The sequence below is a fragment of the Chelonoidis abingdonii genome, chromosome 7 (genome assembly GCF_003597395.2).
Source record: "Chelonoidis abingdonii isolate Lonesome George chromosome 7, CheloAbing_2.0, whole genome shotgun sequence".
Lineage (NCBI taxonomy): Eukaryota > Metazoa > Chordata > Testudines > Testudinidae > Chelonoidis > Chelonoidis abingdonii.
The window spans coordinates 65,279,959-65,304,947 of record NC_133775.1 but is presented as its reverse complement, the minus strand read 5'-3'; the positions used below and the strand labels follow the sequence as shown (position 1 = coordinate 65,304,947).

Here is a 24,989-nt window from a genome sequence, read left to right as displayed (position 1 = left end):
GGTAACAGGGGGAAGGAAGGAGGTGCAGAGGCTGCAGTGAGAAAGCCTGCAGTCACACCCTCTGATACAAGGGGGGAAGAGTAGGAGTCTGCCATAGGAGTGTGGGAAGCAGTCCAGGGAAGAAACAATAAGGACTGGGAGAACAGACATGAACTGCTGGTTTGAGGACCCCTGGATTGGAACCTGGAGTAGAGGGCAGGCCTGGGTTCCCCTACAAGCCACTGTGGGAGTGGTGCAGTCAGTGCAGTGATATGGAGGCTGCCTGAGACTGTGTGGAGAGCAGAGGCAGCTCTGTGTTTTTTGCCATCCGAAGCACAGCAGTCAGGCGGCCTTTGGCAGATTCAGTGGTGTTTCTGCGGATGATCTGCCGGTCCCGCGCCTTCGGTGTACCTGCCGCCGAAGCCATATGACCAGTGGACCTCCCACAGGCATGCCGCCGAAGGCTGCCTGACTGCCATCCTCACAGCGACTGGCAGGCCGCCCCCCATGGCTTGCCACCCCAGGCACGCGCTTGCTACACTGGTGCCTGGAGCTGCCCCTGGTGGAGAGACACTTTGGTGAGATCCTGGAAGGGCAGGACAACTGTGACTTGGCCAGAAGTCTAAGCCACGAAGGAGAGGCGCTGAAGCTCCTGACCGTCAAGAGAAGGGCCACGGAGCAAGTGACTGAGGCAACCAGTTGAGTAACTGCAGGACAGAGCGCAGACGGTGGCGAGCTAATTCCCCAGATGAGCCATGAGGAGGCGCCATCGCTGGGTGCCAGTTACACCATCATTTCACTTTTGTGTTTGGGTTGCAAATATTGCAAGGAATATTTTTTTAAAACCAGAACGCCAAATTCTATTCTACTCTACTCTACCGGATATGAGTTATGAACATCAGGAAGGTGAGAAACATAAGCCATGCCAGAAGTGAGTGGAGACAATATTCTGACCGGCAGCTGGGTTGTGTGGACAGGATGAATGGAGGATGACACAGTTCCTTCCTTCAGAATTCTGATAGATAAACTTGGTGTCTGAAAAATGAAAAAATTGGGGGGGCAGGAGGGGGTGAGAGAGAGAGAGAGAGAGCGCGCGAGAGTGTGTACACAAATCAGAAGGAAGTCATTTTGCAGATAGTTTCAGCTGCATAAAAACAAATATCATATCTGTTCCTTTCCCTCTCCACCATTTCACATTGGTAAACAGGAAAGCAGGATCTGATGGACAAAGGACAGATTTTTGTGAACTGCTTCACAACTTTACAGTTCCTTGCATAAATTAAGATATTTCTGATTAATAAAGTAGAACAAAATATACTATGACTCAGTATTAAACAAGCATGAACAGCTTTGCTAACCACTTTTCAAAAGCAATGTTTGAGAGGTCATTTTAAGAGTGTCATTTGAACTGGCTGGGAAAGTCAGGGAAAAGAAGTGAGTGTGCAAATCTGAAGGTCAGGCACTCTAACAAAACAGAGGCATAAAAAGGAGTTATTTGCCAAGCTAGCAATTATTTAAACAAGTAACTACATAATAGTTCCACTGAAGCAATGTTAGTTGCATTGTAACTCCTAACACTGCTGCTTTGTCTCCCAATACTTGTGGTACAAAATTGTGTTGCAACAGCACTATCAAACCGGGGTAAGAATTATAACAAACCAGGGGTGAGGCAACACCACAATGGATTTGTTTCTTAGGTCAAATGTGAAAAGTTCACTCATACTATGGGCCAGTAGGGAATAATATTGTAGAGGAAATCAGGTCAGCTTTCAAGGATGGAAAACAGAACTAGTAAATGACTTGGATGCAACAGGTCCTTTGCAGTTGATTCAGAAAACAGTAGCAAGTACAATTTCCCTGCTTTAATTAGTAGAGGGCAAGGGTCAAAATATTCAACACATCTTCCATCACGAGTCATGTGATCATGGAGATGAACAAGGTGGAGAATACTTAATTTCCAAAGGTTCCACCTCTGGGAGACTGCTTCCAGAATTAACATTGCTTTGAATGAAATCACTGTATATTGCATCACATGACTGGAAATGATACTGACTTCATTTAAAAAAGTACCACCTTTGCCAGATAATTCAGCCTTCGGTGAAACAAAGAAAGAGAATATTCATCCAACATTAGTTAAGCAAAGCTTGGGGTAATGATGTAAATCATCATGCATTCATAAACAGTGCAGGTTACATAACTAGAGGCCACAAAGTACAGCAGTAGATCCAAATTTTCCCTAAATTCAGATGAATGGGAATCAAGTTGCTGGTTTGGGCTCATTATAGAACTAGGATCAAGTGATTACATCCAAATTGTCTAAAAATAACTTGGACAACAATTTTTGATCCAAGATTCAGATTTAAGACCTTCTCCAACTGTAATGGTTACTCCATATGGAGCAATACTGGATTTTGCCACTGAAAGTATCTTACTTGTTCTATTTTAAAATGCTATACATGATCTATCATGTTCAAATCCTCTCACATTGTGTTCTTAAATGAGTGAATGCTTGATGCAATGACACCTTTTGAGCTGTAAGGTCTATTAGAAGTGGGATTTTTACATTGAAATGATGATGTTTAAACACAAGTTTAGTGATGGTGACAAAAACCACAAATCTCACCACACAAAATATACAGTTAGGAGTTGGTCAGTCTTCAAGGCCCAGCTCTTGCCAGAAGTGCTATGTAAAACAAAGTGTTACACTGGTTATTTAAAGCAGATGAGAAGACAGACTAACCTGTGGCTTAGAAAGAAACCTTGTTGAGTCAGGTCAAAACCTCAGGCGGTAGCAAAAAAAAAAAAAAAAAAGAAGAAAAAAGAAAAAGCCAAAGATTAAGTGCAAGAGGGTAAATTAGTAGAGGGGAAAATGAGCAAAGCTATACTTAACAGAACTGGGTATTATGCATTTTTCACAAATAATCAAGATGTCTGTATTTCTGATATACAAAATAATTCTCTATCATCATTATTCAAAGCATATTACAATCAAGTAGGAAACCCCAATGCGAGTCTGGATTGATTTAATGATCTTTCCAACTGCTATTAGAGTCAGTTTTGTTTATGCCCTGTTGCCTTAAAATAAACGTGTTATTCAGTATTGAGTAACTCGGTTTATAATGGTTATTGGTGTAATTTGGCAATATAATGACAAACTGGAATTAAATATATCCATTTTAATTATGCAGGTCCTATCAAGGAACGTGTCATATGGCACCAAACAGCACAATCAACTTTTATCACTTATATCCACCTGTCACTGAATTGGAAGAGTGGGTTATTATAGAATTAACTCCTAAATGTTCAGAAGATATATTACTAATCGTAAGTTAAAATGTATTCACCTAATATTTGGTGGAGAAGTTGATAAAGTAAAAATCTATCCTGTGACACACTGATCCTCCTGCTGCTATGAAAAAAATGCTAAGAAAGCTCTAAGGGGTTAAAATTTGTAGCAATTTTTCTTTGAATTGTGCTTGCTGGAAAGGACTTTTTTTTTATGAGTTGTGATAGAAGGCACTTGTAAATAGTACATCCATTTAAGCAATAATTGATATTTCCCTTACTATAATTCACCTACCTTTCAAGAGGCAGAGCCTCCATATACTATAAACATTAAGTAAGAAATATCCAATTTTCTTCCAATGATATAGTTTAAAAGTTCATTAGTAAGTTTAGTTCATTTTAAGACAATTTAATATAATAAGTTTAAGCACAGATTTGGTTGAAAGTTTAACACTATTTTTTAAGTCGTACTAGTGCAGACTTGTAAGTCACAGCAGGTTAGTGGCAATGAATGGATGAACTGCAATTACATTTCATTGAGAAGGTGTTAAAGGTGAAACAGTTTCAAGGTAAAAAATATTTAGTAGCTAGCATTAATTAAACTAATGAGTTAGAGACAAACTTTGGCCTCTGAGAAGCTAAATGAAAAAGCAACAATAAAGCTTACAAAACTTAGCTCGTACAATTTGCCGTGAAGGCGGTAGATTGGCTCCCTGAAATAGCAAAGAATTGTAAAAATAAAGTTTTATTTCAGAAACATTTTCTCTATTCAAAAGTCATTTTGTCACGCTCTTCTCACTTCCAAGCAATTAAGATAAATACAAAACAAAAGTCTGTTTTAGTTTATCTCTGAAATAAGTAAGTTACCAATTTTGAGCTTTTTCCTTTTAAAGCCAAAGCTTTGTGGGGTTTTGCTATTTTGTTCTGTTATTTCGAGAGACAAAAATACAGTCATTCAGACTCAGGAATAGTTACTCTAATTTGTATATTTCTGGGACATCACGGAATTGGATGGTTTTCCTTCTACAGGACAACCTCAAAGCAGAGATGACTATGGCTTTGTCTACACTGGCAAATGAATGACAAAACTTTTGTCTTTCTGAGATGTCAAAAAAAACATACACCCAAAAGACAAAAGTTTTGCGGACAGCGCTCTCCTGCTGACAAAACTAACCCCACTCTTTGCGGGTGGAAGTTCTTTGTCGGCAGGAGAGTTGACAAACAACGGCTACACTGTGCAACTTTTAGCAGCACTGCAGTAGCGACACTAAAAGCTGTGTAGTGTAGAATTAGCCTTAGTGTTTGACACGTGTTTCTGCACAGCTATAGGAGATGAAAGTCTCTCTTTGGAGGGTCTTTGGAACTGTTTCAGCCATTAGACCTTTCAGTTTTGTTTTGTTTTTAATCCCATCTGGCACGTAACTCAAAAACACATAGAAGATGGTCAAGCTCTGGAGGTATCATTGCTTCCAAACTTTCCAGAAGCCATTTTGGAAGACCATTAGAGGACCATTTTGGCCAAGATTTCAGAAGTGAGTAGTGATTTTTGGTGCTTTTGTTTTTGGGCACTCAACGTGAGACACTTTAAAGAGGTCTGATTTTCAGAAAGAGCTGAGTACTCCCCTTCTGGAAGTAAGGCCCCTTTAAAGCACCCCAAATTCACCACCCAAAACCAGAGGCACTTGTCAATACTGGCCACTTTTGAAAAATCTTTGCCTTTAACTTCTCATTGTAATGTTTAATGCAGGAGTAATTATGTGCGAGAACATCAGGGAGATGTGCAAGCAAATAACCCAGATTAAAGGAAGTTGACTTTATTTTATTTTGACTATCCAAAATTGAAACCATCACAAATGATCACTGAGATATCATGATTTTTTTAATTTGTTTTGCTTAAAAGACAGACTCTGCGGAACCTTAGACATATACAAGAATATATACTAAGGCTGGTTGTATCAATCATCCTTAGTGTTTTAATTTAGAAAAGAAAACAGAAACTGATCCTGTAAAGTGCTGAGCACCCTTAACTTGCAGTGGAATCAGTGGGAGTTGAGGGTGACAGCATCTCTTCACACTATAAGCATCTTGCAAGCCTGTACTGCTCATAATAAAAAGAAACAGCCAACTAATTTAGTTAATGACATCTCAGCAAGAGTGCTATTAGTCTGAGACCACCAATCAGCTTTGTTTCTTCAAAGCAAGACTATGGTATGTAATCAATATTTTTATGAAGTCAACTGAAAATTTTCAGCAGAGGTAAAAGACCAGTCCCTTCACTGTGTTATCAAGCTGTGCACATGTGTGAACTAGTAAACCACTATACAACCAAGAGCAGGTATAAAACAAGTACTCACATGGTATTGGTCTTTGAACTCATTCACAAGTTTGAACTTAATGAAAACTAAATATTTAGGGACAACACAGGAAGAAATTCTGGGTACTTAAGGGCATGGAGGAGGACACACTAAAGAGCAGTCCAGTTAGCAGCAGAATTATTAAAAGTTATAGCTGACAATCTTAATGAAGCTGTCAGCTGGTTCTGAAAACTTAAGTAAAGCAAGTAAAAAAAAAGATGCATTTTATATTATGTATCAAGCAAAACTGGTCACTTATACATTTACAGCAAAAAATAAAAGATACGGTCCATAAAATCAACAACTGAAATTCACTTGTACATGCAATTATCCATTCTTTTAACAAATGCCTACCTGACTTCCAACTGCACTTTTGTTAACCTGACTGCTTCGTTGTTGGGCACTAAGAAAAGCAAAGAGAAAAGTTACACAGAGGAAATGTAAATGCTAGATGAGTCCTTAAGCAACAGGCTTTGGAAACAATAAAATATCGAAATTTATGAGCCCAGAATCTGAGGCTAAAAAGAAACACAATTCAGTCTCAAATTCACAAGCAAACTCAGTTCATGTAAACTTCTGTTAACAGAAAACAGATCAACACAGATTCTTATTAATCACCTCCTCTGTAACGTACACTGCACTACCATAGTGTTGACTTACATGTCTGATGAAGTTACTCAAGACAAAAAGTTATGGCTCATCTGTGCACAAGTGAAATCTTAGACAAGATAAATATTAAAAAGGGGCAAGAAAAAATGAGTCACTTTAGTTCTTTAGAGCATTGCTGCAAAATCCTCCCCACCCCATAGGTTCTCTAAAGGCCTAGTCTAGCAGCTCGTTTTGGATATTGTTCTAATTTTTATATGCACTTTGAGGATGTAAATATAAAATGAGGGATGAAACCATTACAAAATGTGGTTAATGGTCTGTAATTCCCCAGGTGGCCCTAACTCCTCTTTTGATAGTTTGGCATTATATATGCCCTTTTCCAGTCCTCTGGAATCTCTCCCATCTTCCATGACTTTTTGAAGATAATCACTAATGGCTCAGATATCTCCTCAGTCAGTATTCTAGGACATATTTGATCAGGCCTTGGTGATTAGAAGACATCTAATTTGTCTAAACAGTTTTAAACTTGTTCTTTCCCTATTTTCAGGGCTGCCCAGAGGGGAGGCAAGTGGGGCAATTTGCCCCAGGCCTCACAGGGGCCCCCACAAGAGTTTTTCTGGGCCCCTGGAGTGGGGTCCTTCACTCGCTCCGGGGGCCCCGGAAAACTCTCACGGTGCCCGGGCCCCCGTGTCATAAACAGATAGCTAAGGGTTAATGTTTCTTTCACCTGTAAAGGGAACAAAGGGAACCAAACACCTGACCAGAGGACCAATCAGGAAACTGGATTTTTTCAAAACTCAGGGAGGGAATGTTGGGTCTGAGTCTTTTGTCTGTCTCTCGGCTATGAGGTAGGGCTTTATTTCGTATGCTTCAAGCTCTAATCTTCAGATTTCAAATTGATGAGTACAATTCGTAGCAAAACAATCAGGCTTTTGTATATTGTGTTTTGTTATTTATTTACAGTGTGTGTAAGTTGCTGAGAATGTTAATTGTATTCTCTTTTTAGAGTAGTCTATTTATTTCTTAATTTTCTATTAAGTAAGTAAGCCTGGTGTATTGTCAACTTTAATGCAGGAGATCGATATTATTCTATGTGTTGTTTTTCTTTCTTTTTTATATAAAGCTTTCTTTTTAAGACTTGTTTGAGTTTTCTCTCTTGGTTTAGCTAAGGACGAAGGGAAAGGGGAAATTCTCTTTGTGTTAGACTACGGAGGGTAGAGCTCATGCAGCACCAGGGCAATTGTGAGGAGGGGGAAGAGAGATAGAATCATTTCTGTTTCCTTTGTATTTGGTGAGTTTAGTCTCTTTGTGGAATAGAGATGAGGAACAATGCTTTTGTATTGTGATGTAAAGAGATTAGCATTCCAGTAACTCTCAGGTTTAGCCCAGAGAGGAAAGTCGGGTGGGAGAGAGAGGGGGAAGGGAAGTGGTTATTTCCCTTTGTGGTAAGACTCAAGGCTTCTGATCTTGGGGTTCCCTCAGGGAAGGGTTTGGGGAGACCAGAGGGAGCCAAAACCCTGGAATTTTTGGCTGGTGGCAGTGAGATCAAATCTGAACTGGTAATTAAGCTTAGAGGGGTTCATGCTAGCTTCTCAGGTTATGAATGCTAAGGTTCAAATCTGAGTAGGAAGCTACGACACCCCGGAGCTTCTTTCGCTCTGGGTCTTCGGCGGCGGGGGGTCCTTCCGCCCCACGGGGAAAGGACCCTCCACCGCCGAATTACCGCCGAAGGTGGGTCCCACTTTGGTGGCAATTCGGCAGCGGGGGGCCCCGCCATGGGTCTTTGGGGCACTTCGGCGGTCCCAGAGCTGAAGGACACCCCCCCCTGCCGCCAAATTACCGCCGAAGCGAGGGCACCGCACCGGAGACCCCAGGCCCCCTGAATCCTTTGGCTGGCCCTGCCTATTTTAGCCTCTGATCCTACCTCATTTTCACTGGCATTCATTAAGGTAGATTACAACTGCTAATAAACTTTTTAGTAAAAACAAACAAAAAAGTCATTTAGCACTTCTGCCATTTCCACAATTTCGGCTACTGTTTCTTCCTCTCACTGAGTAAGGGGCCTACCCTATCCTTGATCTTTCTCTGTATGTCTCAAGCTAGTTTAATCCTGTTTTGTGCCTTGGTGTTTCCAATTCTGGCCATACATATTTGTGTTATTTGTTTATATTCATCCTTTGTAATTTGACTTAGTTTCCACTTTTTGTAGGACTCTTTTTCGAGTTTCAGATCACTGAAGATCTCCTACTTAAACTAGGGCAGTCTCTTGCCATACTTTCTATGGTCCACTACTTTCTTATCTAAGGCTGCACTCATATGTCCACTACTGATTGACATGGGCTGTCTGCAATTCACTTTTTCATTCCTGCCACATAAGTTGCCACCAGATGTGTTTTGTGAAACACTGCCCAGTCCTATGTCTTCAGGGCTTCCAAATACAAGAGGAAAGATTCTGCTACTTTTTGTGATAAACATTACCTAAAGGTCTTCAGAACATTCAGGACTACCCTCATCTCCAGAACATTCACATGCAGCTGCTATTTCTGAAGACCAAGAATGTTGGAAGAGGTGGCCCTTCATATCAGCTCCCCATCCCAGGAACAAATATACGTGGTCACTCGGTTTTGCAATGGAGAAAATCTGAAATCAAGACTTCATTGACATATAACCATTGTAGCTATCAGGCCAATCTTTTGCTGCATGGCTCTTGCTGATCTGGCTGGCTCTGAAAATCCTTTCCCTTATGTCCTGGACCCTATTCCAGAAATCCAAATATCCAGAAAGAGAAAAAAAACACACAGTCCTATCAGTGTAAATACATAGGCACTACCGCCAACTATAGCTCATAGCATTCCCTTCCCTCTAGGAGAGGTACAATTGTTCTTCAAAACCCAATTTTGAATTTTCCTTTAACCAGTTACCAATGGAAGTCTTTAACATTGAGGACAGGCTCAAATCCTCCCTTTCTTTTGACCAATAGCACAGGCTCAATGACATCCTTTTTGTTAGAAAGGATTAGATTTACTGCAGCTTCTCTTCATGATACTGAATTACAGCACATTCTGGAAGGAAGAAATTTGTAATTCTGAGACGTGTGTGTCCAAGAAGGGCCTTGCATGATAAATAGTAAGAGACTACAAGACAGGCTGGCTAGTCGCTCCAGAATTCAGAAACCTAGAGTCTTCTTCCAGAAGGAAGGCAGAGTGAACTGACTTTGCACGCACTGGGCACCACAGAATCCAGAGCATATGTATGTGCTGGTTTCTTGGCAGGTGCTTTCCTTAGAAGATAAAAGAAAGAGGAGGAGGAGGAAGAGGGGAGGATAACCTGAGAGAATGAAGGACAGATTTAATTATCTCAGCTTTCATAAGACTATCATCCATTTCCCCCCATCTTCGAAGTTTCATGGTCCTGAAGCTTCTGGTGAAACCATCATACAAAGGCCTAGTAAATGCAAGAATGTGTCCGCAAGCATCAGTGGCACAGATAGCTGTCCCCACTGTTGTATCACCAAAGGATAGCCACACCCTGGCTTTGTCCACTCCCTCGTAAGTCAGTTTCTTACAAACTCTTTGCTCCACACCCTTGGAGGTGGAGGGTACACGGTGCAAACCTTCTTCCACAGCTTGAACTGGTGTTTTCCCATATAGAACACGTATTGTTGTTCCCAATGTGAGCTGACAATCACAGAATGAAAAATTCTGCGTCCAAGGCCATCCTAGCCTCTGGAGTCATGCTATGGCACTATCATGATTGCGGCTGCCTCCATCATCATAATCTTTCGGAGAGAGAGGGAGAAATAAGCTGAGGATATCCCTCCATTTTCCAATAACCATCTTGGAGACATCCAGAATGGTATGAAGTAGCTGCCAAACCTCACCAACTGGTAGAGTCTAAGATGGAAGAGGAGCACTTGTTACATCATCTGGGAATGAGGCCAGACACCTCAAAATCACAGCCTTGGGGTTTTCCTGGATTGTCTGCACATCAAAAGAAGAAATCTTAACAACCTGTTCAATTAAATGGAAAAAAGGATCAGCCGATACTGGAGAGAATTATCTTTCTCCTCTTCCCTCGGAGGTAGTTCTTGGCTTCTGCTACTATTATCCTCTGTATCCAAACAGCAGTCTTGCTCATTTTCAGCAGTCTCACTGTCTGTGCAGTGCAGTGAGTACTAAATCAATGTTGCTAAAATCTGTATTGGCAACTGTGCCCCAATGCTACCAGTAACGGCTGCACCAAAGGCATCCATGCATCAAAAGCTGTCTCCAGAGACACACAGATCAAGGTCAAGAGGCTAGGCTGGACTGGACTTGAGACCTCTTGAGGTTCCTTCCTGCCCTACATTTCTATGATTCTATAAGAGGTGAGAGACGCAGTTCCAAGTCAAGGGATGCACTTCCAGTGAGCCCTGAAGTCAAGCTAGGACAAAGAAAGAGAATCCAGTCTAGACCTACAGTAGGGGGCACAGTCAAGTATTAACTGTCCTGAGGGTGAGTCTCTATGTGATGGGGTGTCCACACCACACTAGGCCTGAGTAGGGAAAAAAGGGCCAATTAACCCCATGGCAGGCTGCCCCTGGAGGAGAGTCAGGGCTGGCTGAGTTGAAGAGACTAAAGAAATAAAGCCCAGCAGGGCAGGGGCAGACTGAGCTGTATAAAACCAGGAAGTAGAGAGCAAGAGGGGGCAGCAGGAAAGAACTGGGCGCCACTCCCTAGAGATGATGGCAGTTAACAAAAGACAAGGAGGAATCCCAGGAGAAGTATCCCCAGGGATCCTGCCTCAGAATACAGACACTGGGAACAACCTGAGAAGAGGTGAGATCACCATATGGAACAGAGAAAGCTCCAGTGGTAACCCGAAGGGGGTAGGGGGAGAAGACAGAAGAGAGGTAGGAAAGAGCCCACGGAAAGAGCAACAGGGTCCGAGCTTGCACAGACCGTGGTTGCTAGGTTTAGGGTCCCTGGACTGGAACCCGAAGCAGTGGATGGGCCTGGGTTCCACTGCCAGCCACTGGAGAAGTGGCACAGTTGGGGCAGTGGATGGGAAGACTGTCTGAGATGGTTCATCCAGTGGGACTCTGATACCACAGAAGAACTACTATAGTGACCTGGCCAGAGGGCCAAGCCATGAAGAGGGAGAACCCTGAGTCACAAAGAGGAAATAATCTGAGTCCAGAGACAGACACACTACAGGGTGGGCAAATGAAGGCATACAGGGCGTCAGACTGGTCGAGAGCTAATCCCCAGATGAACCACCAGGAGGTGCCCAGCAGTGAATAGTGAACTGCATTACACTCTATTTGCATGTCTCAAGGTTGGCAGTAGGCATATCCACCATTCTAAATGTTTCAGGCTATTTTTTCCTTAAATCGGTAACAAGGGGAAATTAACAGTGTATCTGTATAATAAAGTCTCTGTATACATACTTTGCAAAGCCAATGAAGTCTTCGTGGTTGGTATTGATGTAAGATACCTGGATATCAATTAGCAGCAGTACCTACCAGGAAGAAAAAAAGGGAAAAGAAGATTTGAGTTTGCTGCATTATTGAATATTGTCTTTTACACTTATTCAGGCCAAAGCAGTACTACCTACTAAATCCCATATGTTTCTTTAGTTATTTAGCAAACTATGCTATAATGGAACATTGCTCACAGATTCGGCGGCAATTCAGTGGCGGGTATGCCGAATCCGTGGGACCGGGGACCTCCTGCAGGCAAGCTGCCAAGGCAGCCTGACTGCCATGCTTGGGGCAGCAAAGAAGCTAGAGCCGCCCCTGCCTTTACTACTGAAGCCTTATTGTGCCTGGACATTGCATCAAACAATCCTCTTCACCAAGTCCTATACCACTAGACTACACAATTTTGCTCCTTTTCTTGTGTAATTGGTTCTTCTCATGAAGTCCAATATTTTTAAACCCCTTTCATTTCACCAAAAATTTGTACGATTGCCACTGCAGAGATCCCAGAACACTGTACCCCACAAAGATATGTTCTTTTTATTCCTCAAGGGGGAATAAAGCCCAACTTCCACTGAAAGTCAATGGGAGCTGAGTGGCTCCGACTTGGGCCTTCTGAATGTCTCCGTACTAGCCTGACCGATTTTAATACAGTAACTGTTAACAGGATAAGTAAAGGATAGGTACATGTATCACAATCACCTATTTTAACACTGTCTGTGCCTGGACTCTCTCAGATTTGCATATAACTTGAACAAAAAGAAATTAGAAGCTCTCTGAATTCACATACATAGGAAGCTGATATTTTTTGCTCATCTCTGGGCACATGAGAGGAAGGAAAAAGACAGTTACCTTTTTGCAACTGGTGTTCTTCGAGATGTGTTGTTCATGTCTATTCCACAATAGGTGTGCGTGCTCACCATGTGCACCAGTGCTGGAAGTTTTTCCCCTAGCAGTACCCATAGAGGGGTAGCACCCCTCACAAGCCCTGGAGTGGCACCTGCTTGGCGTGGTGTAAGGGGAGCTGTGCCCTCCCCCTACCCTCAGTTCCTTCTTGCCAGACAACTCCAGCAGAGGAGAAGGAGGGCAGGATGTGGAATAGACATGAGCAACACATCTCCAAGAACACCAGTTACGAAAAGGTAACTGTCTTTTCTTCTTCGAGCGATTGCTCATCTGTATTCCACAATAGGTGATTCCAAGCTGTACTTTCTGAAGGTGGGTAGGAGTTCACAGGTTCTCAGGACAGAGTACTGCCCTGTCAAACCCAGCATCATGCCTGATTTGGGAGACTATCACATAGCGCAAGGTGAACATGTGAACCGAAGACCATGTGGCGGCCCTACAAATGTCCTGTATAAGGACATGGGCCACGAAGACAGCTGACGAGGTTGCACCTGAGTCATGTGCGCCCTCACAATGGGCAGCAGGGGGATACCCGCCAGCTCATAACAGGAGCAGATGCACAAAGTGATCCAGTTGGAGAGCCGCTGAGTGGAAATCGGCTGGCCTCTCGCGTGCTCAGCCGAGGCAACAAAAAGTTGTGAGGACTTTCTGAATGGCTTGTTCCGCTCGAGGTAGAAAGCCAGAGCCTGCCTCACATCAAGCGTGTGGAGACGGCGCTCCTCACTAGTCACGTGAGACTTGAGGCAGAGGACTGGAAGAAAAATGTCCTGACCCACGTGGTAGGCAGAGACCACCTTCGGGAGGAACAAGGGGTGTGGGCGGAGCTGGACCTTGTCCTTATGAAAGACTGTATATGGCGGCTCGGAGGTCAGGGCCCTGAGCTCCAAGACCTGCCTGGCCAATGCAAAAGCAACCAAGAAGGCCACCTTCCATGAGAGGTGAGACCAGGAACACGTGGCTAATGGTTCAAACCATGGGACCATGTAAGACGAGCCAGCACCAGATTCAGGTCCCATTGTGGGACCAGGGGCTTAGAATATGGGTAAAGCCAGTCCAAACCCGTAAGGAACCGGCTGGTCATAGTATGGGAGAACACAGTGTGTCCTTGCACCGATGGATGGAAGGCTGCTATGGCCGCCAGGAGCATCCTGACTGATGAGGGCGCCAGTCTCTGGGCTCTCAGGTGGAGGAGGTAATCAAGGATAAGCTGGATCAGAGATGCCGTTGGGGACACACCTTGGTCCGCCACCCACCTAGAAAACCGAGACTACTTCGCCATGTAGGAGCCGCGAGTGGAGGGCCGTCTACTTTCAAGGAAGACATGCTGAACCTGTTCTGAGTATGTCTTTTCCTCACCACCTAGCCACTGAGCAGCCACGCGGTCAGGTGAAGAGCTGCCAGGTTGGGGTGGAGGAGGTGGCCCTGGTCCTGAGAGAGCAGGTCCGGGTGGAGCAGCAACGACCACAGCAGAGCCACCACCAGGCCCGAGAGGGTCCCGTACCAGTGCTGCCTGGGCCATGCCGGGGCAATGAGGAGGACCCTGGCTTTGTCCATCTTTATTTTCTCCAGGACTCTGCTGATCAGAGGGAATGGAGAAAAGGCATAGAGAAGCTGGCCTGACCAGGATAGGATAAAGGCATTGGAGATAGTGCCCATCCCTAGGCCCCCTCGGAGCAGAACTGGGGACATAGTCAGTTCTGCTGGGTCATAAATAGGTCCACCTGGGGAGTTCTCCACCTTCAGAAGAGCTGGTGGGCCACTTCCTGATGTAGAGACCACTCATGCTGAGAGGAAAAGTCTCTGCTCAAGCGATCCGCCCTCACATTCCGGGAGCCCAGCAAGTGAAAGGCTTTTAGGTGGATGTTGTGAGCTATACAGAAGTCCCACAGACTGAGGCCTTCGTAGCAGAAGATTGGGCCCCGCCTTGCCTGTTGATGTAGAACACTGAGGTCATGTTACCCGTAAGAACCCTGACTACCTTGCCCTTCAGGTGTGAGCAGAAGGCCATACAAGCCAGTTGCACCATCCTGAGTTCCTTCACGTTTATATGAAGAGTTAGGTCTTGCAGAGACCACAGGCCTTCGGTCTGAAAATTCCCCACATGGACCCCCCAGCCCAAGTCCGATGCATGGGACACCAGCTCCAACAACGGGCCCTGTCCCTGAACGGGACACATTGGAGCATATTGCTTGGGGCGGACCACCACCGTAGGTAGGTGATCACTGAGTTTGGCACGATGAAGACCTTGGCCAGTCTGTCCGTGACTGGGAGAACTTCAAGGCCAGCCAGAGCTGGAGGGGCATCATCCTGAGTCTGGTGTGGCAGACCGCAAACGTGCATGCCGACGTATAACCTAGCAGCTACAGGCAAGCCCTGGCTGTCATCACCGGGAACCTTGCGATCGAGTCGATGAGCCCTTTCAGGGTCTCGAACCTGTCTGGGGGGAGAGAGGCCCTGGGCGATGCTGCATCCAGGAGTGCCCCGATAAACTCTATGCATTGGACCAGGACCAACGTGGACTTGGAGTTGTTTACCAACAGGCCCAGGGCAGTGCACGTGGACAGGAGGAGTGACACATGATCCCTCACCTGCGTTCGGGAGGTGCCCTTGACCAGGCAGTCATCCAGATAGGGGAATATCTGGACCCCCCGGCATCTGAGGTAGGCCACTTCCACTGACACGCATTTTGTAAAGACCCTCGGAGTTGTGGATAGACCAAAAAGAAGGACTGTGAATTGGTAGTGATTCTGTCACACCCCGAAACGGAGCAGCGTACCAGTCCCCGGAATCCAGGGAGGGGATGATAGAAGCCAGGGAAATCATGCAGAACTTGAGTTTCACCATGTACTGATTCAGGCCTCCCAGGTCCATGATGGGCCTGAGTCCCCCTTTGGCCTTCAGGATAAGGAACTACCAGGAGTAATACCTCTTGCCCAGGAACTCCTTTGGCACCACCTCCATCGCTCCTAGTTCCAGGAGCCACCCGACCTCCTGCTCAAGCAGAGCCTCATGCGATGGGTCCCCCAAGGGGAAGGGGGCTTGGGCGGGGAAGAGGTAAACTGAAGGGTCTAACCTTGGGAGATGGTGTTGAGGACCCATCGGTTTGAGGTGAGCACACAACCAATTGGAAAAATGGACCTTTATTAGGGGTGGATCCCTGCTGAGAGCTGGCAGGGTACCCCGAAGGGTCCTGTCAAAAAACACCTTTTACCCGCCTGCTTGCCCTTACAGGACCCAGACTGGGAGGCAGGCCGAGACTGCCTTTGCGGGCGTTTTCTATAGTCCCGCTGCTTCTTATAGGCAGCCTCATACTTCGGGAGGGTGGCCTGGGCAGGAGCCTGCTACGGCTTGAACTTGGGGGTCTTTCACGCCATGCAGCCTTGTGTCTGTTTCCTCAGCAAACAGACCTTTTCCATCGAAATGGGATCCTGCATTGACAACTGCACTTCGTTGGACAGCCCAGAGAGCAGGAGCCATGATGCTCGTCTCACAGACACCGCCGAGGCCATGGACCATGCGGCCATGTCTGCTGCATCCAAAGCGGCCTGCAGGGATGCCCTTGGGGCCGCTGCCCCTTCCTCCATGAGTGCCTTAAACTCCTTTTTATCATGCTCCCGGCGGGAGTCCTTGAACTTGGGGAGGATCCACAGAGATTAAATTCATAGTGACCCAGAAGAGCCTGATGGTTTCCTAACTCTTAGTTGGAAGCTTGACGATGAATAAGCTTTTCTCCCGAAAATATCCAGCCTCCAAGAGTCTTTGTTTTTAGGGGTTGGGGCTGGCTCCCGCTGCCGTTCCCTGTGGTTCACCAACTCGACTACCAAGGAGTTGGGCACTGGTTGGGTATACAAACACTCGTGCCCCTTAGTGGGTACAAAGTACTGCATTCCACCTTCTTACAGATGGGAGCCAATGAGGCTGGTGTTTGCCACAGGGCATTTGAAATTCTTGCCACCCCTTCATGGAGCGGCAAGGCCACCCTGTCTGATGCCAAGGAGGACAGCACATTGAACAGGGAGTCTGAGGGCTCTTCCATCTCCTCTGCTTGGAGGTGGAGGCTCGTTGCCACCCTTTTTAAGAAGTCTTGGTGGGTCCGATAGTCCTCCTGTGGGACGGAAGGGGACGGGGCCAAAATCAGCTCCTCTGGATAGGGCGAGGAGGTCAGTGTGGTGCTTTGGGTGTCGGCCGGCACTGGAGGATCCACCACCCAGTCAGACTCTGGGCATGGTGCTGAGGACACGGGTCCCAGTGATTCCTTTCTTAGCGATATAGGGATGGAGGCCGACGGTGCTTCCGACACCCTGGTCACCAAGCAAGTCCCCACCAGGGGCTACACCAGAGGCCACAGTGCCCACTGGTACCACTGGGCTGACCATGAAGCTCAGTGCCACTGCACTTGCTGAGGCACCGGCAGGGCCGGCTGTTCAGAGACTTGGAGCAGGAGTCCGAGCGGGAATAGCATCGACGGTCACACAGCAACAAACTGCGGTACCTCCTTCGAGACAAGGACCATTGGCAACGTCCACCACGTCCTGTCGATATTTGCTCCGCGAAGACAAGCAGTGCCGGGAGTACTGGTCGGACGGTACCAATCCAGACGTCTGGTGGGCGTTGAGGGCGATCCACATGGCCTGAGCCTAGAACGGTTGCTGGGCAGTGAGCAGTGTTGGGAACATTCCCTCAACTGAGACTGGTACCGGGCTGCTGGCAACTGTGGTGATCCCAGCGGCGGCTTGCCCCTGGAGCATGGGGGCCGACATGGACATGACGCTGCTGGCTGCCTGGAGAGCTTTGGGCATAGATGGTATCTGGACATCTGGAGAGGCCTGCTCCAAAGAGACCAGGTTACTCCGCTCAACATCAGTCAGAGGCCTAGGGCCCGGTGGGGATCGAGGGCTGCCTGACATGGGCCTAGCCTCTGTCCCAGACTTCCCTCGGTGCCGTTGCGAAGAGGGAGTCTTTCCGGTCCTCTTGATGTGCCCCATGGATGGGGAGCAGTGCACCAACTAGTCAATGGTACTGGAGGGTCTCCGCGTACTGACGCCATGGTGCTGGGTACCAGTTCGTAGCGGTGTGCTGGGGTCGAGGCCGGCGCTGACTCCATCAGGATGGCACAGAGCCTAATGTCCCCTTCTTTTTGGGTCCGAGGCTTGAACGACTTGCAGATCTTGCACCTTTCACTGATATGGGTTTCTCCCAAGCAACGCAGACAGTCCGTGTGCAAGTAACTCCTTGGCACAGAGTGCCTACAAGAGCCACACGACTTAAATCTCGGGGCGCAGGGCATGCCCTGGCCCAGATTCACTAACTAACTAAACTAACTGACTACAGGTACTAATGAACGGATTAACAGTTCTGGGGACAAGCTGCAGCAAAGCTGGAGCTGAGCAGTTCTGACACACCTTCACTGGCGGCAAGAAGGAACTGAGGGTTGGGGGGAGCACACAGCTCCCCTTATACCGTGCCAGGCAGGTGCCACTCCAGGGCTCGTGGGGGGCACTCCTCCCCCCACGAGTACTGCTAGGGGAAAAACTTCTGGCACCAGTGCCCGTGGCGAGCATGCGCACATGAGCAATCACTCGAAGAAAAACAAGGAAAAGAAAAATGGGAGCAGTTATTCCAAGTTACCTGTATCCTTTTCTTCCAAAGTTTGGAAAACTTGGTTGTGCTGATTAAAAGCTCCGCCAAGGCACAAGATCAATAACTTGTGTGATTAAGACTTGGAGTAAATATCTATAATATTGACTGAGAGGAAGGGAACAGGATACCATGCAGCCCTTTCAAGCTCCATAGGGTTCGAGGCTCCTCAAGGCTCCATGAGAAGCCAGAGGGCTGTTTTAAATTAGGTCAGCTGCTAGTAAGCCCAGAGGGCTATTATGGTTGCAAGAGATTGTCCCTTTTCCTTGGCCATGTCCTATCCACTGTCTGCAAGTGGGATTAGAAGAGGAGTTGTTACTCTGGTTCTGCTGATGGTGTAGGTCATCCACATTTTCTGCTCCCATTTGCGACTGGCAGATTAAAGTAGGGTCTTTGGAACAGCGCTGGTCTCCTTCCCTCCCTTCTCTAGAACCTCTCTCCATTCCCCACCTCTCCAACATCTAATACGCCAATGTCTGTTACACTTTTGACACAAGCAATTTACCATGGCTAAGGCTTTTCAAAAATGGTTCTTGTCCTTCATCACTCTCAACCCACCAGATTTCATGTTTATTCCCACCTGTTCCTTGGTCTTCTCCTCTCTGTCTCGAATGTGGCCAGCAACAATCCTTTCCGTTTCCTCACATAGCCTTGGATAGGTCGCCAGCTGTAAGGCAAAATGGGGAGGAATTTAAAAACTTGCTGAGTGATGTTAAAAGGGTACAAATGGAGAATCTACACTAGTGTCTGGATAGAAGTAAGTTTTGTAAACACTGTACTAAAGTTAACAAGACCCCAGGAAGCGTACTTACCAGTAAGGGTAGTTTAATATAATATGTATAGATCCAAACTCTGGGAACTTGCATGCCTATTTGCTTCACGGAATGCTCAAGAAAGTAGTGCCCATTTTGAGTGCATGTTCCTTTGCAGAACTGAATGTTTGTAATGAGAGCAAACATGGAACTGCAGCTCAAAAGCATCGACTCCTGTTCTCTTAATCCAAATCTACATCAAAGCTCTCCCAAAATATAAGAAAGGAGGATGGAGAGAGTAGATCTATATAAGTACTTCAAGAACAACATACTGCTAAGTGTGGGGGTTGGACTAAATGACCTCCTGAGATCTCTTCCAACCCTAATCTTCTATGATTCTAAGGAACTTTCCTTTCTCCTTTGATTATTGGCTATATAGCTGTTCTCCACTCATTGAAGATTAATTATCCACAGCAAACTTCTCCAGAGGAGGGCTGAGACAAACTATGCTGCAGAAATTGTTCAGGGCTGCTCTCCCAAACTGAGTATCTGATCGTTCTGAAAATTCCAAATAAATGCATGACTTGAGCTCCAGTGAGCATCTTTAAGCCTCTGAAATAGAGGAGTTTCTCTGACTTGTTACAGAAACTGCTTTAAAACTGGCAGGTCATATACTAAGTCAATCATGTATTGATATACTAGTAAGGTCTCAATGAGTCTTCATACAAATTTGTATCAATTAGTCTTCTCCCAGAGATTGTCTATCTCCATACAGTATGAATTCAGAGGCTTTTGTGGGTTTAAATGCTATTGAAAAAGCAGCTCAAGGCCATTTTCACATCTAATTTGTTCAAGCCCAGCCTCCCTTGGCAAGCTGTGAGGTTTACAGAAGCACATTGGGCATACAGATAGACTGATTTAGGTGAAGTTCATGTGGCCTTAGTCAGCAATTTGGGTAGCAGACACATGATCCCCTCTGACATCAGGGCTTGGTTCTCAATGACTCTTGTGCTTAATGTTATAATCACAAGTAATACAATTTTCAGAGGTAGGTAGATAGTTGGGAACATTCTCTCAAAGACTGAAATAACAATTCCATCAATTCTCAGTATTAGATTTCAGTGCCAATAAGGTGATGACTCATAAGTAGGTGGGAAGACATGAACCAGTGTCTTCAAGTATCTTTTAACAATAGTAGGTATCAAAAAATGCAAGTATTAAAAGATCAGTGAAGTGGAGGATGATATGCAGATATGGCTTCAAAATAGAATGACTGTACTCCAGACTAATCCAGAATGTATAAGTGGTAACAAATATTTGTCATTTATGTAGGCACTGAATCTTTTACAGTGAGAGCGCAGCTGAGATGGTGCAGTCATGTGAACCATATGTCTGAGAATACAACACCGAAAGCTGTCTTCTATGGTGAATTAGAGATTGGAACTCATTTTGGGGCAAACCAGGGAAGCATTACAATGACCCTCTGAAAGCCAACCTCCAATCTTGAAATGAGCACCTCAAATACCTTAGAGCTCTTAACCCACAATAGGACCCAATGGCAGCAGCTCTGCCACCTCAGACTGGAAGACTTCAAGAGCTCATGGATTGCTGCAACCAAGGAGAAACATACAAGATATAAAGCTAAAAGCAGTGCACATTCATCTTCTAGTGTTTTCACCTGTGACACTTGCAGCCAGGGCGGTAGGGCAAAAATTGATCACTGATCTCATCTCAAGACCCATGATAAATGACTGTTACTCATCCATCAAACTCGATAGGAGACTCCATCATCATCAGTTTGATTACATGTGACTATCTGTTCCAAATGGGCCAAAATGAAGGGAACAAAAGAACAGTATTCTTGCTGAAAGTTCACAGTGAAAATCTTTGCTTTTTCCTGGTTAGGTCATTATCAAAGATATCTATGATTTTTCAGAATGATGTGTTAAAGAATGATTGTTCTTGCAAACAATCAGCCAAAGCAATTAGCCAAATCTCTAGGCCAGCAAAGATTTCAGATGGTGGTGAAGAACCTGATCCTGACTCTTTGACAAGAGATATGAAAAAGCTGATAAAAGACTCTTGCATTTCTGCAGTCAGGTTCCTGTGTGCTGTTATGCCAATTTCACTAAAGGAAACATAAGAATAAACACACATTTCCTTCACTGTCTGATCCACAAATGGGTGAATGATTACATTCATGGATTTCAGAAGGGGTCATCAGTTGCTGTTTGAGTGCTATGGACACCAGAAGCTGCATTTGCACATTGACTTGGCTAACCCTAATCTAAAACAGAGGCTGGCTCTTTGGGTGAGGGGGAGAACCTAAAAGACTTCCTCTAATAAAAGCTATGTTAGGGAGATCTCTCACTCTGTGCAGGCATAAGCAGTAAAGGCCACACAAATTGAAAATCCTTTGGAGAGTATCCTTCTCTTAGAGACAGAAAAAAGTAAATCTGTTGAGCTAAATAATTTTCTTCAAAAGCAGCACATCCATTTAAGTCCCCACTGCCTCAAGTCCATCAGAACTAAACTTAATGAAACAGATTACCAGACTCAAGGAACCAGATGGCACTTGCCAAAACCACACCACCAGTTCAGCCCCTAACACTGACTAGACAACTCTGTGTGTGTGTGTGTGTGTGTGTGTGTGTGAACTCTGTGTGTGTGTGTGTACACACACACACACACACACACACAAATAAAGCAGTGTTTTTTAAAAACTAAAATAGTATAATCATCAAGGCTAACTACTAACAATTAAAAACCTAAAACCAGTGGCACTGCAAAAAAGGAAAAGAGGACCCAGGATTTCCAAGCTCAAGGCAGCAATGATCAGTGAAGAACTGAGAGGAATCAGGGCCATGATTTCTTTATACTCAGTCTCCAAACATTTAGATGCACCAAAGCAGGGTCTCTAGAGGGTTCCAACTTGGATGCCAAAGGGGCACGCACTATCCAAGAGTATGGAATCATCTTGGACAAAACTACTCTCATAGATCCACAGGGACAGATCTGTTTAGAGATAGAGATACTCTCCTAGCAGAATCAATGAGAACTTGTGCACATGCACAGGAATAACAGTCGTGATGTCTCATGTAAATAAGTGATAAGGATTTTGCCCTTCATTTACATATCATAATTCAACAGAAAACTAGAAAGAAGGCAAGTTATTTGCATGCAATTCCTATATACTAATATACAGTCTGATGTTCCCATTAAGCTATGTATGTGTGTGCTTAACCAAAAGATGCTAAACAACACACAGGCTACCTCATGCATGCGCATGTCCTGCTGCCAAACTGCTCCTTCCAGCAGGTGGGAAGAGGAGGCTTCAGTTCTCCTCTTTCTCCTATAGCTGAATAATTTCTCTACTCATGGCTTTAGTATGTGCTGCTGTAAATTATTCCAAAGTTTCAGATCCCTAGAAGGCTCCACCGTGTGGCAGCTGCTGTGAGTCTCAAGGTGGTACTCATAGACCATGCAATGCAAATCATAGCTTCAAACAAGTTAACCAATGTTACTGGTTTACTTGAGTGGATGTTTTCCCAAGTGGGACTTCCTCTGAGCCTTGAGAGGAGTGAAAAAACTGAAAAATTGTCCTAATGGATTTAAGGAAGACAGTGCTTTTCTTCAATTTTAGTCAAAGAAATCTCAATCCCAACCCCACAATGGGTGGGATTTTCAGACGTGCTTATGTGACTTAGGAGCATATGTCCCAATAATTTTCAATGGGATTTGCACTTTAAGTCACTTGGGCACTTCTGAAAGTTCCACCCAAGAACTTTTTCTGAACCTACTGTTGGAATCCTGATGCCCTGAGTTGAGTGTTAATCTTATTAATGCATCACAAGCAGCAAAGCTTGCCATTTTCATACTCAGCAAAATCTTAATTCTGCCTTGTCATCCTATGGGAGGTGAGAGAGAGCACTCAGGCCTTGTTCTATAATCCTTTAGACCTCTGAGGTGCAGTAACTGGCAACACTAACGCTCTACATCAATTTTTTGTCTATTCATTCTGACACCATTTCTTTTAAAATGGGCTACAGTGGGAGTAATACTAAGCTGCACTCCTTGGACTAAGATACTTGTGATGCCATCTTTCACTTAAGAATGGAGTGGGCATGAGCCCACATCTCGTGTATTTCCTTCCCTGCTGATCAAAGAATGGATATTTGCAGAGTCGCTGTAGCCATGTTGGTCCCAAGATACGAGGAGACAAGGTGTAGCGGGCAGTTGCCCCGCTCCTGAAAAAGGCTAGGCTGATTTGGGGGGCCACAGCTGGCCCTATAAAAGGGCTGTGAGCCAGGAGCTAGGTCAGTCTCTCTCTAGCTGTAGAGAGAGAAGGACCGGGCTGCCTGGGAGAGATGGGTACCTGAGTAGAGTGATGCTGGCGAAAGGCAAGAGGAGCTTCAGTCTGGTAACTCCCCAGCCTGCAGGCCTTGTGCAAGGCCAACAGGGTACTGGGGCTGCAGAGGTGTAGCCTGGGGTTAGGCAGAGGCAGCTGGTCCAAACCCCCCTTGCTAGTGATGAGTGGTTTACAGAATGCAGTCTGCACCAGTGAGCGGGGGCTAGATGATGACTGGCAGTAGCCACTGAAGCAAGGTGGGGATAGAGGATTGGGGTTCCCTTGGGAGGGGAGACCCAGAGCATGGTGGGGTACTGCTGGGGCAGCACCCAGGGATAAAGGGCACCAGGGTCCAGGAGGGACACAAGGCTAGCAGCAGACAAGACACTGGCCAGTAGGGGCACTCTGAAGCTGGTGAAGAGCTAATTCCCAGGACAACCAGCAGGAGGCGCCACACTGGAGAGTCGTCACTTTGCTACACAAGGCAGGTGAGGTAATAGCTTTTATTGGACCAATTTCTTATTGGTAAAAGGGACAAACTTTCAACCTGAAGAGCTCAATGTATCTTGAAAGCTTGTCTCCTTCACCAACAAGTTGGTCCAATAAAAGACATTACTTCACCAACGTTGTCTCCCCAACAGAAAGTCCGAGCCAACCTAGATGATTGGGCAACCCTATTGTAGATCACATTCATGGAAAGGAAATGTTAAGTGATGTACTTTGGAAAGAACACTTTACAGCCCACAACTTGGCTGGATCTAAACCGTAACTGCTTAGGAAGAAGATCGAGGAATCATTGAGGATAGACAGCTATTGTGATGTGGTTTGGAGGAGGCCTCCAGTTCCAACAATTCAGCAACTGTGTCAGCTCTTGCATTTAATGGATAAGGAAAAACTACCATTCTAAAACACTGAAGAAACAATTCTTCAGGTGACAAGGGTAAGATACTCTACTGCGATAATGCAGTTCCTCATGATCACAAGCCGAATCTATGACCTAAATTATACAAGTACATTGAACTAAGGGATTTTTGTTTGTTTTCAGAAGCACAATAAAAGAATGACTTTGGGAACAAAAGCAAATTCCATTCCCATTCTTCACTGACGATGAGGATGAAGGAGAATGCAACCAAATATATTACTTAATCTTAACTGAGATTTACTGCTTCAGACTCAGAGTAGAAATTAACATTTGAGAAGACACCATCAAGAGTCCATAACAATCTTCAAAATATTTCCTAGACTCTACAAGCTATTTTCCAAATGAAGAGACTGACAGAAGGATCCGTCAGAAATGACACTGGACATTAGTCATTTTGTCCTCTTCCTGTGCTTATAATAAGGGAAAGAGTTACAGTTAGCGCCCTACAGTGCACAACCTGCTTCTTAGTAGTTTGGCTGGTTCAGTCTGATTCCCTTGGAACATTTAAACACCACAATCTACAACTGTACTCTGTGCCAGGGTTCTGTAATCATTTTAAAGCTATTCTGATTATTAAAAAGGCAATTTGTTCTGTTTGATCAGCCCTGCCCACACAGATTAGCTAAAAACAAATGCAACTCATTATATCACCTAGTGCAGTTTCCTCCCTTAATTATCCCACAGTGTCAGCCAGTCTAGAATACTTGATACTAAAGCTAGAGCAATTTTCTCATAGCTT

The 24,989-nt window shown here is 45.2% G+C and overlaps 1 protein-coding gene across 1 annotated transcript in view; it reads right to left on the bottom strand.

The window, feature by feature from the left end:
- The window catches only part of DNM3 (dynamin 3), a 327,480-nt gene that overhangs the window by 192,920 nt on the left and 109,571 nt on the right, over positions 1 to 24,989 (bottom strand). Inside the window, 4 exon segments of the mRNA XM_075067972.1 lie at positions 3,948 to 3,977; positions 5,973 to 6,021; positions 11,656 to 11,726; positions 18,809 to 18,895. Coding sequence (XP_074924073.1) covers positions 3,948 to 3,977; positions 5,973 to 6,021; positions 11,656 to 11,726; positions 18,809 to 18,895 — 237 coding nt within the window.